This window comes from Phoca vitulina, unplaced genomic scaffold (assembly GCF_004348235.1).
Source record: "Phoca vitulina isolate PV1807 unplaced genomic scaffold, GSC_HSeal_1.0 scaffold12, whole genome shotgun sequence".
In the NCBI taxonomy this organism is placed as follows: Eukaryota; Metazoa; Chordata; class Mammalia; order Carnivora; family Phocidae; genus Phoca; species Phoca vitulina.
This window is the reverse complement of record NW_022589715.1, coordinates 9,852,246-9,865,693: the sequence shown is the minus strand read 5'-3', so window position 1 is coordinate 9,865,693 and position 13,448 is coordinate 9,852,246. Positions and strand designations below refer to the sequence as shown.

General features: G+C 50.4%; 1 protein-coding gene across 1 annotated transcript in view; it reads right to left on the bottom strand.

The window, feature by feature from the left end:
• Positions 1-806: 806 nt before the first annotated feature.
• LOC116636413 (two pore calcium channel protein 1-like) overlaps positions 807-13,448 on the bottom strand; it is a 36,006-nt gene continuing 23,364 nt past the window's right edge. The window contains exons 11-20 of the mRNA XM_032411182.1: positions 11,151-11,295; positions 9,536-9,721; positions 8,456-8,520; positions 7,578-7,665; positions 6,945-7,014; positions 4,502-4,721; positions 4,283-4,373; positions 2,276-2,389; positions 1,928-2,052; positions 807-1,244 (exon numbers count right to left, since the gene is read on the bottom strand). Of these exons, the coding sequence (XP_032267073.1) occupies positions 1,099-1,244; positions 1,928-2,052; positions 2,276-2,389; positions 4,283-4,373; positions 4,502-4,721; positions 6,945-7,014; positions 7,578-7,665; positions 8,456-8,520; positions 9,536-9,721; positions 11,151-11,295 (1,250 nt within the window). The 3' untranslated portion in view covers positions 807-1,098. The remainder of the gene's footprint in view (positions 1,245-1,927; positions 2,053-2,275; positions 2,390-4,282; positions 4,374-4,501; positions 4,722-6,944; positions 7,015-7,577; positions 7,666-8,455; positions 8,521-9,535; positions 9,722-11,150; positions 11,296-13,448) is intronic.

Here is a 13,448-nt window from a genome sequence, read left to right as displayed (position 1 = left end):
AGAGTCCGTGCCCGAAACCTTGGCTTCGCTCCTACACCAGAGGTCACCTTCAGAACCGAGGAAAAGGCGGCCCTCCCAAGCTAACTTCCGTTGTCACTCTGACAGGACACATGACTCAGGCCTCACTGCACTCGGAGACCTCAGGTCAGGGACCCCTGCCTTATAGTGGGGCCCGGGACGAGGTACAGAAGAATGAGGAGCTATATCCTGACAACGTGCTCAAAATGCGATTGTGAGGTACGGCAGTCAGATGCGTAGAGACGGAAGGTAGAATGGTGCTTGCCGGGGCCTGGGGGGCGAGGGGTAGCCAGTGTGGAGATCGAAAGTTCTGGAGATCTGTTGCACAACAGTGTGAATATACTTAAAGCGGCTAAACTATACACTTAGAATTTGTTATGATGGTGACTTTTATGTTATGAGTATTTTCCACAATTAAAAACTGTGTTAATAAAATGATGTTAATTTCCCAGAAGGAGCATGTCACTGCATTGGGAGATTTCCAGCTGGGGAAAGTGACCTCAGAGAGAGACTTACTCAAAATCTTGCTATCAGTGTCATTTAATTAAAGAAGCTTTGAGAGCCTGCCCCAGAAAAAGAAGCAACTGTGACAGAATTTTCTTTTCACATTCATGTTTTTCTTCATTTTGAATAAACACCGCATCAAAGAGCTTCTATACTAGATATATTCCTTTACCATATTTAAATATTCAAAAGTCATTCACGTATTAATCCTGTAGCACAGGATTTAATAGAATAGCAAAATATCATATAAAAATAAATGAAAAGCTTTCATATCCCCACGGAAAGGACTTCTCACACGTACGGACGGACATGTGTAAGATAAGTGCTCCTCATAATCTCTTCATAGATTTGCCCCTCCTTACTGCTCTGATCAGACCCCAGAACCACCCCAGGCGGGGCACACAGAAGGAGCCCCTCCACATCTCTCCACCGACCACTCCGAGCCCGTGCGGCCGAAGCGCAGGCTGGTCAGGGCACAGAGACAACTCGGGCTGGGAAAACCACCTCCAGAAAGCATGCACAAGACGTGATGGCAGCTTAGCCTGGTTTCCAGGTGTGGACCCTTCCAGGCCAGAATCACGCACTGTTTTCAAAATTGGGATTCTTGGGATATATGTCACCGGGCGAGAAGTTCAGAATCTCATCCAAGGAAGGGCCTTCATCCTCTGGAGCAATTTCGGACTCGAACATCTGCTGCAGCAGGGCGTCCACGGTCCTGTACTCTGGGAGGAAGGAGAAAGGCACGTGGAGCTCGCGTGTGTTGGAGTTGGAGGGGAGCAGCCCGGGCAGAGCTCGGCTTTCTGGAAGGATGGCTCCTGAGTCAAAGACAATGCTCTAAGCATGGCTAGCCAAACAGCCTTTGAAAGAAAGGATGAAGAAGTCAGAAAAGAATCACTCATCTCTGCTGCTGTGGACTCTATGGAGCTCCGCAACCATGCAAGGCCCTGGAGACCAAGGAGCAGGTCTTCCCTGAAGGACGGAGGAGGGTAACTTCTGGTAGGGGCGTCCTGCTCATGCCACTGCGCCTGCAATCTATGCTGTACTCCTCATTCTGAGTTAAGTGCAGGCGCCCCGGCCAAGGCCCAAAGTGACAGTCAGGTTGCTCTGGGTTACTCAGCCCGCCGCTGATGCATGGAGAATAAAGCCCTTAAAGACTAAGTTGTGAAGGGCCCCCATGCCCTGGGCACAGAGTGAGGTCCTGGGGATACCACAGGAGGCAAAAGACAGGGCCCAGCACACAGGGAGCTTCAAGTCTACAAGGAAGACAGATGGTGACCAAACCGTCACTCGACGACAAAATGGCATGCAGCCGGCATGGCGGGTCAGATTTGCATTCTGGAAACACCTCACCAGCTGCAGTGAGGAGCATGGATTGGAAGAAGTTTTGCATTGGGTTAAAACTTACTTTTTGATGCAATTCTGAAGTACAATCCTTTCAAGGCCTTCCTTTTGTTGTCTCCATCATCCCCACTAAAGCCACTGTCCTTGGCGTCCATGTTATCAACGAGCTTCCCATCCTGCATTTCTTCTCTTCAAGGAAGAAGAGACATGAACAGGGTCAGGTCCCTCAGCTGAGTCCCTCACGCGCCCTCCCAGCCATGGCCCCGTGGCACCGTCCAGCCGCATCCAGGGCTCTCCTCTTGTCAGTGAGGGTCCCTGAGGACGGCACACAGGCCCATGCCGGACACCACGGGGCACTGAGGGAGTGAACATGGCCAGTGAGCGACGACACCAGAGGGAACCCACTACTCACTCTTGGATTCCCACTCCAAGCTCTTGAATCTTCTTCTCAATGGCAGTTTCGACTTCACTTTTTTCTAAGGAGTACGCCACAAAAAATGCCTCCAAGATGAACGCTATGAAAATACTGAGAAAGGGTGAGAGGTACCGGGTGTGAGCTGTGGTCCAGGCAGCAGGGGACCCTCGTTCCGAAGGGTGTCTGAGCCGAAACAAGAAGGCAAATAGTCGCAAAGACAACACAACGTGGAAGGGAGAAATGACAGACGCAACATCTCTCAAGGATTGGACACAACTTGCCATTCTTATGGTATAACTTGTTTAAACAGTGAATATTGGGGCACCTGGGTGGCTCAGTCATTAAGCGTCTGCCTTCGGCTCAGGTCATGATCCCAGGGTCCTGGGATCGAGCCCCACATCGGGCTCCCTGCTCCGCGGGAAGCCTGCTTCTCCCTCTCCCGCTCCCCTTGCTTGTGTTCCCTCTCTCGCTGTGTGTCTCGCTCTCAAATAAATAAATAGAATCTTTAAAATAAATAAATAAATAAAAACAAACAGTGAATGTTAAAAAGAAAATATGGTTTCTTTCTAGGGGAAGCTTAAGCCAAATACTTGCTGGTAAACAGTTCTCCGTGAATATCTCAAGTTTCTGCACAGCCCAGGTGGTCTGAGCAAAGGCACTGAGGGCCAACTTAGGGATGTCTGTCTACAGAGACATCCCAAGATGGAAAGCTCAGCGATGCCTCCCCCCAGGCACAGTCTGGGATAACAAAGATAAAGAGCTCACCTTGCCCTCCCTGGGGATCTGCTTACATTCCAGGTGAAACTAAAGTCCCTCTCTCTCTCTCCACAGGGGAGGACAGACAAGCCCCAGCAGCCTCTGTAAGATCAGTTTCCTTCTTTTGGGGTTCCCTCCCGCACTCCCACTCCAGCTGGTGCTCGCCACACTGCTCAGTGGGGACAAAGTTTCAGGAAACCGACACAAGTAATAAACTGTCTTCGTCTCCGGCCCAAGGTGCCGTGCTTTCTGTCCGTGCCTCTCTGGGGCATAGGCACACAGACTAACCTGCTGGCTGGCAGGTCGGGGAGACGCTCAGACCCTTCACCATTTCCGACGTAACAGCGCTGACGATGGAGCCCAGGGCTCCCACAACCCCCGCCTGCTTCTGAGAGGACAGCGGCAGAAATACCCCCGCCCCTGCTGGTCCCCGCGCTCCAGCAACCTCGGCAGGAGCCACCCAGAGAGGCGTTTCTCTCTTGTTCCCTCTACGCCTTCCACCCAGCCTGTGTAAGGACAAGCAGCTCGACGGGAGCTACGCACGGGCTTTCTTCCCCTCCCCTCCCCTCCCCTCCCCTCCCTCGGCCAGGATTCTCAAGTCACTCTGGAGCCAAAGTCAGTACGATGGTGGCCGGCCACCATGGGCCTGGTGTGACAAGGAAAGCACAGGTACTGGGCTGTCCCCCCAGAAATGGCAGGCCCCAGGCTGTGAGAAGGGTATGACAACTGAAAAACCTCTCTGGAAGACCATTCCAGCCTTCAAGGGGACTCAGGCTCAGGTCCCATGAGGAACCAAGGAGCTAGAATCAGAGACGCTGGAACAGAAGCGCTTCCGAGTGGTCGGATGTCACAGCGCCGCTCAGTGACTGAAGCCTCTCCTGGAAGAGGGGCCAGGACAGACCAGGGGCACAGTGCCGTCCTACCTGTGCAAGGACAGGGACGGACCAGAGTGGGACAACTAGGGAACTGACTCTGAGGCTCTGAGAAGCCACCAGATGGCTGGATTTAAGCAGAGGGTGAACGGTGCGCTCAGGGATGCTCCCAAGGGATTCGGTCTGGGTGGGGAAGGGGAGGGAGACTGGCCGGGACCCCAGGGTCCTTCTGGCCCAAACAACTTATGAGACCATGAGACGTGTATCCTATACAAATGTGCCCTGGCAGACAATGATAAACACAAGTGCTAACAAAAGTTAGACCAAGGCAGGGGGAGGAGACGCGGACTTGCCAACGGGGCAGGAGTCAACTCACTTGACGATGAGAATGACGACCACAACATGGAAGCTGATGAAGTACAGCTTTGCCGCCTGGTGGGTCACGAGGGCAAAGCCACCTGCGAGGAGTACGCAGCTAAGGAACCAAACCTTCGGGGAGCTCGGCAGCTGCCCTGGATGTTCCTCTGGGCGCCCCCACCCCCACCCCAGGGAGCAGGCAGCCCCGGGGGGTCGGACGCCTTCGCAGAAAGGATATCGTGCCACTGGTTCACCACCGTGAGCTCCATCAGCACGACGAACGAGGAGGCCAGGTCATTGAAGTTATTCTTGCAGTACCTGTCTCGGGCAAATGCTGAGTCTTTCAAGGCTGGGTTCCCACACACCAGAGCATCGGGGGTGGTGAAATTTGGGTCGAAGAACCGGACTTTGCCGTGGAATGCCTCCATCCCGATGATGGCAAACACGTAGTAGACCACCTGTGATGGGCAGCCCCGGTCAGCAGGGGGCGCACGGAGCTGCAGCATCACGGGGCCAGGAGCGAGCCGGAGACGCTGGAGGACTATGGACATGGGTGACCCCGGCAGAAAGGGACGCTACTCTGATTCCGGGGTGGCTGCCCACCCCAACCCAGGCCCAAGCAGTGTTAGGGTGGGGAGCGGTGGACGCGGAGGGACAGAAGACACGGCCGGCGGGACCACACCACGACCTCTCCCATGGGCTTACAGAGTGAAAAACAAAGCTGCTGGGCAAGTTAGTGGCTTAAGTACTCAATAAACAATGGTTGGTCCTCTAAAAAAAAAATAATAAAGTTGTATCTTTACCCTGTTTTTTTATAGGAAAATAAATTCTGAAAGTACCATAGAGTCAAATGTAAAAAACAAACCAGGAAGGAATTGGAAAAAGAAAAAATTGAGTAGGAAAAGGCCCCACTATGCGTGACTATAAAAGATAAAAGATTATAAAATAATCTATAAAATAAAAGATTAGCAAATAGGACTATATAATTAATTTAAATTTTATACAGCCCCCCAAATATACAACAAAAATCCTTTATGCAGGAAAAAAAAAAAAACTCAAAAAACAAGTGACGGAGAAGGAAAAGTAATTCCACTGTAAAAAACTTACCAACAGCCTATTTCCTTAACTGTCAAAACACTCCTGCAAATCCTATTTAAAAACGAATAGAAGAATAGGCCAAGGGTATGAACACGCTATTTACCGAAAAATAAGCGCGAGTGCCCAAAAGAGCCTGGAGAAGACACTCCGCCTCATGAAACACGACAGAAGTGCCCGTCAGAGCAGCATAGTGCAATTCTCTCCCCCAGACTGCGAGACAGGGCAATGATTTGGAAACCCCAGTAGCGGGGGGGGGGGGGGGCTGCAGAGAGACAGCCTGTGATATGCTGTCGTCTGGGATACACGGGGAGCGTGCGTTCGGAAGGCCACGTGCCACCATCCACCCGAGGTCTGAACCATCTCCCCTCTGACCTCACAGCGCCGTGCCCAGGGATGTATCCGGCGGGAACGGAAGCACTAAGATGCAGGTACAAGAACAGCCCTCCCCACATCACTTGTAATGGCCAAAAGGTGACAGCACCCAGTGGTCTGTCAGTCGAGGGGCTGGTCAGATGTGTTCTGGAGTCTTCCCTCCTTTTGTTTTTATTTTTTATTTTATTTTTTTAAAGATTTTATTTATTTATTTGTCCGAGAGAGAAGGCATAAGGAGGGGCGGCAAGCAGAGGCAGAGGGAGAAGCAGGCTTCCCGCGGAGCAGGGAGCCCGATGCGGGGCTCGATCCCAGGACCCTGGGATCATGACCTGAGCCGAAGGCAGACGCTTAACTGACTGAGCCACCCAGGCACCCCCATAGGACAATTTTAATCACAGCAGAGCCGACACGATACGTGTGTCCTCCAGGACATATGACAAAGATATCAGGTGGAAGAAAGTTATGCAACATTTTGTGTGGATTCTTCCATCTGACTAAACAATGAACCAGACACATACGGGCATGTCTGGGATATACTTGTTGTGTACATAGAGCTATTTAGGAAGAGTAACAAGAAACTTTTAGCAATGGTTGTCTCTGGGAAAGACGCATGTGGGGAATGGAAAGGGGTGACCTGAAGTCAGCCTTTCATTCTTCGGTAAAATGGGATTTCTTACCATGATAACAGAAAAGCGAAGCGAGGGCCCTGTGGCAGAGCGCCCACGTATCTGAGCCCCTCATTCACAGTGTGGGACCTCTCCTGAGCGGGAGGCGCCAGCCCTTCGCAGCCCTGTGTGGCTGTGTTCTCACCCTGGCGATATGAGGGGCAGGTGGGCTTTAGCCACAAGCAGAACAAAGAAGGACCTGAGGCCTCACAGCCATGAGCCAGAAGGAGCCTACACCCCCTGAGAAGCATCTGCTAGTCAGGCAGGCAGACCCACCTAGACCGTGGGTGACAAAGAAACCACAACTGAGTTAAGCCACTGAAGTTGTGGTGTCTATCACAGTGGCCGGTGAGCCTTAACTGCTATATGCCCAGTGTTTCCAGACCTTGGAAATTTCTAAAAAGGCGACAAGAAACCAGTGAGTCTCATTTACTTAATCTCCCTTTCTTTTCCTCACTTCAAATAAGGCTTACCAAGAGCTGCCGAGAATGAACATCTTCTTACCACTTACTCACGTAGAACTAGCCACAAGAACAAGCCACTTACCAAGACGAGTCCACCGAACGTCAGTATCGTGGGACCAATGTTGATTAAGGTGGTCACGATAAGCCGGAATCTAAGATGAAACAAAGTTTCTAGCACAAGACGGCAGAAGGGAAGCCGTGAGCTAGAACTGACCACACCAGCAGGTTTGGTTTCATATCCCTTCCCCCGGGGCCTGGACCTGTTCTTTACACACCGTCAGGAATTTGCCCTTTTAGCTGTGCACCCCTGGGGAGTCACTCAACCTCTCTGAGCTTCACTGTCATCACCGGTGAACAAAGGATAATAAAGGCCCCTATATCAAGGGTGGCAGGAGGAATTTCACAGGACAACGGCTGGCACACTCGGGAGCATCCGTGGCCCCCACGGCCACCGCTATGCGGCCACGCACAGCATGCACGGTGAGGGAAGGGGCCACGGGGACTAGAGCGATGGACAGAACCCCTGCCCTCGGGAAGCTGCCATCTGAGTGCTCTTCCCTCCCCACCCCCAACCCCACCCGGAGAGAGCTCCGGGTCCTCCATGCGAGGTACATTTGGGGCTCCTAATGGGATGTGTTGACCGATCTGAGGCAGGAGTGGTTTCTGGCAGGTTCCAGGGGGGGAACCACCCGAGGGCACGTCGCTCGCTCTTTACCTCTGAATGCTGACAATGATCCGTAAGAGCCGGAGGATCCTCAATATCAAGACGATATCCAGTATCTGCTGACTGTTGTATTTTCTTGCTACAAAGAAAAAGCACAATCATTTAACATTCCGTTCTGTGAGTGCCTCTGGCTTGTCCCTTCTATTCAGTGAGGTCTGAGACTCTGTGGGCTCAGGGCGAGATGCGGCTTCACTTCCAGAGCCCGACAGTAGCTCCGGGCAGTGAGGAGGTAAGTGCTGCCTTGAACGGCTCACCCCCCAGCAAAGCCGAGCCACCCCAGGCCTTCCCCCCCAGCCCTGAGCTAGAGAATCCTGAGAGTCGGTGTAGACTTCAGGCCGTCTTTAATGACCATGGATCAGGTTCTACAGAACACACTTCTACAAGCCTTTCCTTCCCCAACATTCCTTTCCTAGAGGCCTGTTAAGAAGCTGCACTACGTCTAAACAACGCCCCCTGCTGTCCACAGGAAGGAGTGTGCGTGGTGGTGGTGGGAGGCGCGGGTGCAGCCAGGGGAGGCCGACACAAGAGGGCAGTGGACCAGGGACGATGCAAACCAACTGCGGCTGGACCTCCGGGGGGCGGGCAAGACGGGCATGGAGGTGAAGCCATGAGACTGAGGGCAGTTTTGGAGAGGAGATGACCAGGTCAGTGTCTGGTGTGACGGATGCGTACAAATGCGATCTCTAATATACAGCTAAACACAAAGCTACCAGCCCTCTCCAGGACATGGAACACTTCTACTAATTCTCTTGTGTCTCCATTGCCCCATCCCAAACGCCTTACTGGTGCACAGGTTCAACAAAGACTACACATACACATTGAATGCATGATCCCAGGAGGTGGCGAAGCCGAGAGCCCATGGCACTGACCTGACTGAATGGTGGTATTGGCCACGGTGGCCACCAGGGCCGCCATGATGATCAGCATGTCAAACCTAACAGAGCAGAAGCAAAGTTGGTGAAGGATACAACTGATCCTGAGAAAACTTCGAATCCAGTATCTTATGCAAAGCAATGAACCAACCATGAAACTGATTTCTGTAACTTTTAGAACAACGGAGACGAAGCAAGAAACACTACGTTTGAATGATCCAATGATCACTCCCTGGCTGCTCCAGTGAACCACCCAAGGGAATCTGTAGCAATCAGCCAATTCTTATCACTTCGTCTTCCAAAATAACTGTATCCTTGCAAGAGTACTTTGGCACATTTTTCAGAATATACAGTATAATCTCTCTTGGCATTAATTTTACTAAGTCCATTGTAACTTTTTAATTAAAGGGGGTAACATCCATCACAGCGTTACTCTTCTTTCTGACAACAGTGCCAAAGCACTGGACAAGACTAGCTAGTTCCCCTTTGGCCACATGCGCATCCTAGGGAGTTTCCTGGCACTGAGAGCAGCGATCACAGAGATCCAACCCTGGCAAGCTGTGCACTACGTAAGACAGGTGTGTGTGTGCCCTGTGTCTTTGCGTCCTGCACTGAGCTGGTCTGCAGCACGGGGGTGATGGTTCGAGACCAGGAGGTACCTAGCCTGGAGAAGAAAGAGGCCACAGGTGACACATCCGTGTAGGAAAGAGCTTGTTAACGATCTCATCATCCAAGCATACACATTCCAAGTTCTCTGATAAAAAGACTAGGGAGTGGGCCGAGGGAGCTATGGAAGGGCCTCATTGGGTATGATATTCCAAGATCCTTTCCAAACCCAGGATGCCACGATCTGTGATTCTAATTTTAGCTAGAGTCAGTTCAAACTGACATCATAAAATAACAGCTTCGTCGGACCCATATTTTCCCACACCCCCAAGATTTCATGATAAGATGCCCCAAAACCAGGCAGCTGGAGCTTGGGAAAACTACAAGGAGATTCCCCAAACTGACAGAAACCTCCCCCGCACTTTGCCCACGGCCTCTGCCCCACCCCCTCCCCAGAACACACATGCTCACCAGTTCCAGAACTGTTTCTTGCCAAAATAGGCTCTGGGCTCGTATGTGTACAGTTTCAGGAGAATTTCAATAATATAGAGAGAAAGGAAAAGCCACTCTGCATAGGAAATGAAGGGGTTTTTCTCATCCAGAGCGATGAATATGGCATTTATTAGAATGATGACATCATAAACCCAGACAAAAATCCTGCCGTGAGGGAAAAAGGAAGAGATCCTGTCATCCCACGTTTTAGTGAAAGGAGCACATTCAGAGCCTTTTAGGGGGTACTCTGTTCCCGACGATGTGATGACTATGAGATGCCCCCCAACCCCCATCCTGCCAACATGCACACACACATGCACACTCGTGACTCAAGTAAGTAAATGTTCCAGCATGACCAGGATCCTGAAATTCACCTGCCTCCCCCGATACTGGCGCAGTCCTTTCGGCCAAGGAGAAAACGAAGACTCAGCGACCAGGGGGTGGGGGTGGGGAATAGAGGCATGGTTTTCCCAGGTCCCCCCTCTGGGGGCACAGTACCTGGATCAGATGAAAGCTTAGGCAGAAATGGGGCAAGGAGAAGGTTTAGGGCTTAGCATGGGATCATGACACCTCTAGGACTTGTCCCTAGAAAATTAACATCCTTAACTAAGAAAGCTTCTGAAAACCTCTTCACCCCTAATGCACACAAGCCTTCCAGGGGACTGACATGTCCATCTTCCTCACCGAGTCTGGGGTGGACTGTATCAGACCTGGGCTCTGAGGCAACTTCGCAATTATAGAGCAGGCTGCTCTGCTCAGGTACCTGTCCCCTGTGCTCCAGAGAACCCCGGCTGAACTCTGGGCCTGGCCTCGGGAAGACAGGAGGAGCTCCTACCCCACTGTTCTCTGTGAGGCTGTAGACTAGGACCCTGGATGCCCCGTGCAGACACACAAACTCCAGCACTTGAAACACATCAGTAATTCAAGGCTAGGATTAATGGGAAGAAGCCTCTACATAAAGGGCTTTGATAAATACCAAATACGGGCAGCTAATACGGTGTGCCCACATCACAGGCTGAGCCACTGTCCGGGACTTCTGAACTATTCTCTTCTATGAAACACTAAATTCAAGGACAGCAAGAGGATGAGCCACTAATGACAGGGGCACTCCAGGCCGCACATATGAAACCTAAGATCTCCAACCAGAATAAATGATTCTTTCTGGAGTCCACTTACTTGAGAATAAGAGAATTAATTGGCCTTCTCAACAACCATTCTGATAACTCAAATTCATGAGTTTATCACAGACTTTACAAAGTCAGAGTGCCGTATGTGAAACCAACTTCCTAATGATTTGGATGGGGCTGGAACCTTCTGATTTCAGAGAGCAGTCAGCTTCTCTGGCTCAGAGAGCACATCCAGTCTGTGGCCCTTGAGCATCTTAGGATATAGGGCAGAAGGAAGCATAATCGAGAAGCCTGTCCTTTTGGTTAAGGTCACACATAGCACGTCCAGAAACCTTTTACAAGCTTCCCTATGAAACCAAAAGCAGCAAGCAAGGGGCTGATTTATAGCTTCAGTAATGAAATATATTCAGTCCAGACTCCTCTATTTTTAAAGCAACTTGAGAAAAAACTGGCCCCATCTCACTTGCCTGTGCCGAACCATCCTCTGGACCAAGAGGCTTGCAGACGACTGGTATACCCGGGGCATCCACTCCTCCAGCGGGTGTCTCTTGATGTTGATGGTGACCACCTGAATGTTGAGGAGGTCAGCCAAGCGTAGAAAGTTCATTTTGTCTGCAATGTAAAAAAAAATTGATCCCAAATACACGGCCACTGTGACACTAAGGTTCAAAGGGTGATGCGAAGTCAGCGCAGACTCTTGTTTCTGCATTTCCTAGGTGAAGATCTGAAGCTTCAAAGGGTGAAGGCCCAAGGTCAAGGAGCCAGAAAGTGGCAGAGCCCCCCACCTGTCCTCACTAGACCTGCAGCCGACCCAAGGCGGCCAATGCTAGCATGTGATTTTGCTAGTTCACAGAGGTCACTCCCTCACCCCCTGCCTTCCACCCACCTTCCTCTCCGCACATGGGCCATCCCTGTTTTCAGTGTCTGCCTGACTTACCTTTCCAGCCTCAACTCCACCTCTCCTTCCTCTCCACCAAGCCTCCAAGGTAGGTGTAATCCACACCCTTCCCCTCAATCCCTTATCCTCTTCTCTGCCTACCCTCCCTCCCCGCCCCTTCTCAGAGATTCACTCAAACCCACAGTTTCCACAGCAAGTTGGCCACCAGCCAGGCCAAAGTTCACTGGGCGCTTTCTTGACCAGCCTGGCCCAATGTGACTACTGAGCTGGTGTTCTCCAGACCCACCGAATGCCCAGGGTCATTACCCCACACACCTCTCCCCAACCAGACAGGTCGGATGCTGTCCATGAGTCCACTTCCTGCTCTGTACAACTTAAAGAATTTCACCTCAAGGGATGAAATCAGAATGTGTAAAGAATATTGCTGCTTCCTAGAAAGTTCTTCTTACAACTTCTCTCCCAAGTTTCCTTGAAAACTAAGTTGAAGTTTAGAAACTTTAAATAAGTTTGGAAAATTTAAAGAAAGCTGTTGAAAGAAATCATGGGGACGCCTAGGTGGCTCAGTCAGTTAAGCATCTGCCTTCAGCTCGGGTCATGATCTCAGGGTCCTGGGATCGAGCCCCACATCGGGCTCCCTGCTTGCAGGGAGCCTGCTTCTCCCTCTGCCTGCAGCACCCTCTGCTTGTGCTCTCTCTCTCTCTCAAATAAATAAATAAAATCTTAGAAAGAAAGAAACGAAAAGAAAGAAAAAGAAACAAACAAAGAAAATGAAAAGGAAGAAAGAAAGAAAGAAAGAAAGAAAGAAAGAAAGAAAGAAAGAAAGAAAGAAAGAAAGAAAGAAAAGAAAGAAAGAAAAGGAGAAAGAAAGAAAAGAAAGAAACCGCCGGTGCAAATCGGGTCTAGCTGAGACAATGGGCAAAGGTTGGGTTGGGCATTTTTACATCCTGGAAGGCTTCCCATTCAGAGGACCTGGCGGATATCCACGGCTCCATTCCAGTTTTCCGGAGCAAACAATGAATGATGGCTCTATAGCTTCCACCACAACGTGGACTCTTCGAGAAAGATGATGCAGAACAGCCATCGACAGATGCCCAGGCAAAGAACAAGCCTCAGCCCTGGCAGAAGTGTGGCCTCATCCGAGGGAGGAGCCTGAATCAGACACAGCCTTGGGTGATGTCACACACTCAAGTTACTATTTTCCCTAACAGTTGTAACGGTCCTAAAAACATGAAAGAACATGAGTCCATCAAGTTCGATGAAAAAAACACACATAGGTATCTTAGAACATCCAAGTTCCTGGGTCTTCGGAGTTAGAAGGAAAATAAACATACATGTCTTAACAGCCAAAGGCATGTAACACCCACTCAGGTGCAAGTGCAGCCTTGGAGAATTAGGGGACAGGGGAACTGGGATCCAGGGGCCTGGGCTGCACGAACTCCACCATCAGCGGTTAGGGAGACAATGACATGACAAGCATGGGTAGGATTTGGGTGACATACTGACAGGAATCCAGCCAAAACTTCACTCATTAAACATCCTAAACCAAAAGGGAATCTATTAGTCTCACTGGGTTCATATCTTTTCATCCAGAAGATTCAAGAGAACAAGAAAAAACAAAGAGAATCAAAAACATAGTAATTCTGTGTTAAGAAGGAACTTTTACCCATCTGATATTCTATGTTGAAGATCAGAGGTCAGCTAACTTTTTCTATAAAGGGCCAGACAGTAAATATGTTAGGCTTTGTAGGCCATATGACCTCAATTTTAACTACTCAGTTCTGCTGGTATAGCGTGAAAGCAGCCACAAATAATACATGAATGAGCATGGCTGTGTTCCAGTAAAACTTTATTCCACAGGCCATGTTTA